At 33.8% G+C, this 6,000-nt stretch overlaps 1 protein-coding gene across 2 annotated transcripts in view; it reads left to right on the top strand.

The window, feature by feature from the left end:
- l(2)gd1 (lethal (2) giant discs 1) overlaps nucleotides 1-4,688 on the top strand; it is a 49,547-nt gene extending 44,859 nt beyond the window's left edge. Inside the window, exons 13-15 of one of the 2 annotated variants that reach the window (XM_069821541.1) lie at nucleotides 812-865; nucleotides 945-1,035; nucleotides 4,388-4,688. In XM_069821541.1, the coding sequence (XP_069677642.1) occupies nucleotides 812-865; nucleotides 945-1,035; nucleotides 4,388-4,513 (271 nt within the window). In that variant the 3' untranslated portion in view covers nucleotides 4,514-4,688. The remainder of the gene's footprint in view (nucleotides 1-811; nucleotides 866-944; nucleotides 1,036-4,387) is intronic. The other variant, XM_069821542.1, reaches the window with a different exon arrangement.
- The last annotated feature ends 1,312 nt before the right edge of the window (nucleotides 4,689-6,000 follow it).

Consider the following 6,000-nt stretch of genomic DNA (forward strand, 5'->3'; position numbering starts at 1 on the left):
AAGTTTTGTGATTGCAAACAAATTTATTCACTTTTTTCTACTCTATGTGCATATAGTAATAATGTATGGCCTGCTTTGAAATGCTGGTCCCTATAGAGATAGAATACTATTTTTTATATGTTTTTATTATTTAAATTTAAATATACAGAATACAGAATATAATTACAACATTAGAAATAGAAATAAAATAATACAGTCAATATTAAAAAGAAGATATAGTAATATTAACAAAATTTGGGGACTGAATGAGCAGCGCTCGTGTTCAGTTGCAGTTCAGATATGTTATTAATAGGCCTATAAGAGAATATACAAAATAAAATAAAATGTTATATTGTCATTCCTCATAACACAATTCAGATAAGCAAGAGACTTACGTCACACTGACCACTCTCGTGGCTAACGGCTGAAAGACAGGCTACAGCACGAATCGAAGTCACATGGCTATCTTGATCTAGTCATTGTCATCGTGATAATTGCCTAATATAAAACATGTTCAAAGATCTAAAAAACAAACGAATTTCTATATTAAACTCATATTAAACGTGGATTTATATATAAAATTGTTCAGTGTTGATCATGTTATGACTAAGAATATGGCGTCGCTCCATAGCATACTTTTCTCATTAACCACGAACTACTGTAAAGCTTGAGTAATTCCTGTTGGCTTATTTCCTTACCTAACACTGCACATGGCTACGTGCTTCCATGGAAGTATACCCTCCCCTATAACACCACACTGCCTGTCTGCTCGTATCTGTCGCACTGCTGCACCTAATGGCTGGGGCTGTGTAAAGGGTAGTTCTATTTGCAGGTTATGTCTGCGTAGTTTGTTGTGTTGTCAGCCCACTCCAGTTAAGACGTCCAGGTAAAGTATGGCATAGTTATCTATGAACTTGGTTGTTACTCTTATCTTGTTCGACATGTGAAGGTTTGTCTTGTTGCAGGGGATTCTTCAGGAGTGATGCACTAATTGGCACAGCAACTGTGAAGCTGCTTCCACTGGAGACCAAATGCATCATCCACAACTCTTTTGATGTAAGTTCTGTGTTGCTAGTTTGCTATGTTACTTACTTACAAATGGCTTTTAAGGAACCTGGAGGTTCATTGCCATCCTCACATAAGCCCGCCATCGGTCCCTATCCTGTGCAAGATTAATCCAGTTTCTACCATCATATCCCACCTCCCTCAAATCCATTTTAATATTATCCTCCCATCTACATCTCGGCCTCCCCAAAGATCTTTTTCTCTCTGGCCTCCCAACTAACACTCTATATGCATACATGCTTCATGCCCTGCCCATCTCAAACGTCTGGATTTAATGTTTCTAATTATGTCAGATGAAGAATACAAAGCGTGCAGTTCTGCATTGTGTAACTTTCTCCATTCTCTTGTAACTTCAGTCCTCTTAGCCCTAAATATTTTCCTAAGAACCTTATTCTCAAACACCCTTAATCTCTGTTCCTCTCTCAAAGTGAGAATTCAAGTTTCACAATCATACAGAACAACCGATAATATAGCTAGTTTGATGTGTTACTGTTAAATTAATTTGATTAGAGAAAACTAGTGGCATTGCTAGGATTAGAGAAAGGAGCCATAGGAGATGGGGTGCATAAAAAATCTCGAAAGTTTTGTCTCTCTCTACGCATGCACACGCACACACCTGTGTCTGTGTTTAATATTATGGCTATTTACTGGTAGGGTTGCTATAATTGTAAAAGCAAAAATACGGCCATTTCTGCATGGGATCAGAAATTGAGGAAATTGCATTGCAGATGCAGAACAAAAAAAAAATAATTTTTAGTGTGAACAATATTCTCTGAATTTTATTAGCATTAAGATAGAAACTATTTGCTGGAAACCAATGACTAACGCGTCGATTAAACTAGATATTTACTGCATAATTTCGCTTTAAGACATTGTATAAACAAGTGTCTCATTGATTGAGAATTTCCTCAAGCTCTTAAAGATTATAAAAGTTGTACCTGTTTTCAAGAAAGGTGATCATTCTAAGTCACAGAATTACTGACCCACCTGTAATTCGCGACAACATATGTTACCGACTCCAAGGGGGCTATATTTAATATAATCAAATATGTATCAAACCTATACGCAACATATATTTAAACTGATATATTGGGGCATGAGAGTGTTCAAAGGGTGCTCAGATCTCTGTAGGGGTGTACCCCTCTGGAAACGTCCTTGAAAAAAACTATACAGGGAGTTCAGAAAAGGATTATAGACTTCGACAGTAGATATTATTCACCAACATAAAAAATTGAAGAGTCCACTGCAAGAATGATGGATGTCATTTGGAATACATTTTGCAGGAGAAGCAATTGAAAGTTCGAAATGCTTAGCGCTCAAAGCTTAACTGTGATTTTCTGATCATTACTGGACAATGACTACCAGTGTTAATGCCATATAACTCTGTATGTACATTCTATATATCTTAAGCTATGCATTGACAGTCTTGGTTCATTTTGGACAAGAAAGTGACATCCATCATTCTTGCAGTGGACTCTTCAGTTGTTCTAATAAACGTAGGATTTTATTTGACTTTTGTGCGATTTTTTTGTGGATTTAAGAAAGGTTGATTACCAGTAGATGCAGTTATATTTTGAAACAGCTAATGGAAAAAAGGAAAGAAAGAATACGATCAAGAAACTTAAATTATTCATAGATTATGAAAACGATATGACAGAGTAGACAGAAAAAAATTCTTTATAATCTTAGAATTTCATGCGTAATGTAGATAAAGCATTGATAAATGCAATAAACTCTGTGCAAAGAAACTAATAATATGACTATAAAATAAGACTACTACTTGACTACATGAATTTAGGTCTGAGACAAGGATGTGAATTATCTCGCTTAATTTTAACATAGATATAGATTGAATTCTCTATATTTTCGAACTTGGGAAACAAACAAAAAGTAAAGGCATATTAATAAAATGGAATAAGGAAATAGGGACAGTACTGTATGGTGATGATAAAGTATGAATCTCTGACACAGGATAACTTAATAGTGATCCTAAGATTTTAACTGATATTCTGACCAATATAATACGAAGATGAAAGCAATGGTTTTCCAGGGAAATCGCACACGGAGGAGTGACAATTGTAATAAAAGATGAAATGATTGAACTATTCAGAAGTTTTAAGTATTTGGCAAAATTACAGCAGATGCAAGAAAGGAGAAGAGAAAAGGTGCTGTAACTAAATACAACAGAATATGTGGGGTTATAAGCAGAAATTTTAGAAAACAAAAGAAAAATATGCATCTAAGATTCGACAATATATAGCTGCCACATATATGGTAGATACCATTCAGCTATTACCAATTTCATCAATGCTATAGTTCACAGAGCCATTAAGTAATCAATTAAAAAAATGCAAAAATCATGTCTTCATGTGAATTTCGAAATCGGTTTGTGGAGCATTGTAGGACTACGTTTTTTATTTTTGTATAATTAAAACTTTACAAATATAAAAGAGTAAACATTTCAGACAACATATGAGAACTTCTGATCTGACTTCAAGGTCTGGCACCCTGATTTTACGAACTGTAAGTTCTGACTTGGAAGGTAACTGGAGAAGCTCCATCATTAGGGTTACAGGAAGGTTAGACAGAATTCTGTAATGATAGTAAAGGCTCTACATGAATGCAAGGACTTCTAAATTGAATATTTTCTTCATACAATAACTGTCTCACATACTCCATTAAAACAGAGTGAATTTGGAACTGATTTTCAGTTTGAACCGTGGCATGAGTGAGTGTTTTGAACTTCTGTTACACTTCGATAATAAAATGCTCCCTTTAAAAAAATACAGACATTAAAATATTAATTTGAAAATGAAATATTGCCCTGAACAGACAAACAAAAATAAAACATTTGTTAAAGAAAATGTAGAATTTTCTTAAGAAAATTAACCTGTAAACATTATTCCGTCAATGTTTTTAATAAGATATTTTATTCATTATGTGATTACAAAAATCAGAACTTTTTTTTGTGGTGAAATTTACGAGAAAAAAATGTCTTATTTGGATTGATGTCCTGTAACATTATACTTAAAAATTAACGTATTTGATCGTGCAGAGACAAATAGGTGGGCAGATTGATTTAGGGAAGACATTTTGTTGGAAAAAATCTCTGGCAACATAATTTTTGCCAACAATAAGTCACTTCAATGTTATGGCTGACTGACATGTTATTTCACCCCCATGGATGAGGATAACAATTTAAATAACACAAAACCATTGATCATTAATTATTATCATTATCATTATTATTATTATTATTATTATTATATCGGTAAATCCGAAATATCTTCAGACTTTGGTGTAAAGGTTACATCATGTCCAGTAATAGTGTTTTTCATTACAGCTCATGGACGGTCGGAAGCCAGTTGGAGGAAAATTGGAAGTGAAGATTCGGATACGTAATCCAATTCTGACGAAGCAGGTGGAACAAGTGACAGAGAAGTGGCTTGTCATTGACTGCTTTCAATGAAAGAACTGTACCATACTGTACATACCACATAGAGTGATATTTATTTACTGCATGTAATATTCTAAACCTATAAAAGCTGATGCCATTGCATAACGTCTTGTGATACGGGTCTCTAACCGTACAGCATACACTGTAATAGCAAAAGAAAAATAAAGCAATTTGTTCCTTTTATAAAGCATTTGTTCCATATTTCTTTTCTTGAAAGAAATTTCTAGATGATCTAATAAGTTACTGATATTACCGTTAATGTCTTCAGTACAAAATTGACCAGTGAGGTCTTTGGTGAATGGATTGGCAACTGGTAATATCCTAGCCGTTCAGAAGACATTTGTAGTGTTGTTGATCTGTCAACATACTGCATAGTTGTATTAGTCTCTTCAGATCTTTGTTAGCTACAATTGAGTTATTTTTTTAAATAATTATAATTCTCTTCTGTCTACATATATTAAGTTGATGGATTAATAACTTCATATCTATCATTAATTGCCTCGCCAGTGCATAAAGTTTCATTATTCCGTTTCAGATATACTATATCGATGGCTAAGAAGTGATACCTCATATCTGTAAATTTGCAGATGAATAAAACACTATTTTAAAAATTAATTTTTCTCAAAATGTACAGACTTTTTATATATGTTTCTGCTTTTCAAGATCTTCTACTCGAGGACAAAATATTAGTTAACTTAGCAATTTTGTGAACATAGTAATAATAATGTAGTTAATCTAAATAATAATGATCGGTGTAGGTACAATTGTGTGACAATGTGACCTGTTCTGGCTCTTGTTAAAAATGTTTGACATGTCTGGGCAAGTTTTTGTACATTTCCAGGTCATTTGGTTTCTTTTGAATGGACTGTAAAATTTTTCCTTTGTCAGAAGAGAGCCAATTGTTGATCCATAGGTTTGTAAAATGAGATTTTACTGAAGCAAAGGCACTGGATAGAGATATCACTTGAAGAGGTCTTGGTTGCAAATATGTTGCCAGTTTTGCAATGTTATCGACTTTCTCGTTTCCAGATGTACCACAATGATTAAGTATCCATTGAAATATTATTTCCTTTTGGAGTTTTTTTTTTTAGTTTACGTAGTTGTTTCTGAATTGGAATAATTCTATGTGCATAAAGGCTTGGTACATATTTAATTATATTAAATATAGCCCCCTTGGAGTCGGTAAGTATGGAAATAGATTTTTCAGAAACTTGAGTAACACACTGAAGAGCTGCATCAATAGCTAGCAATTCAGTGTCAAGACTGGAGGAGGATGAACATGGTATGAAGTAACTTTCTTGATATTTTGGAATATAATACCCTGCTCCTGATGTCCCATTATTAGGATTTAGAGATCCATCTGTATAAATTGGAAGGTGATCCTTATATGTGCTGCAGAGCAGTTCCATGGCATCTAACTGAAGAATGTATGGAGGATCATTTTTGGAATGATTTCCTAGAATTTGTTTGCTGTGTTTTGGAATCACCCATTTCCATAG

The sequence above is a fragment of the Periplaneta americana genome, chromosome 3, assembly GCF_040183065.1.
Source record: "Periplaneta americana isolate PAMFEO1 chromosome 3, P.americana_PAMFEO1_priV1, whole genome shotgun sequence".
In the NCBI taxonomy this organism is placed as follows: domain Eukaryota; kingdom Metazoa; phylum Arthropoda; class Insecta; order Blattodea; family Blattidae; genus Periplaneta; species Periplaneta americana.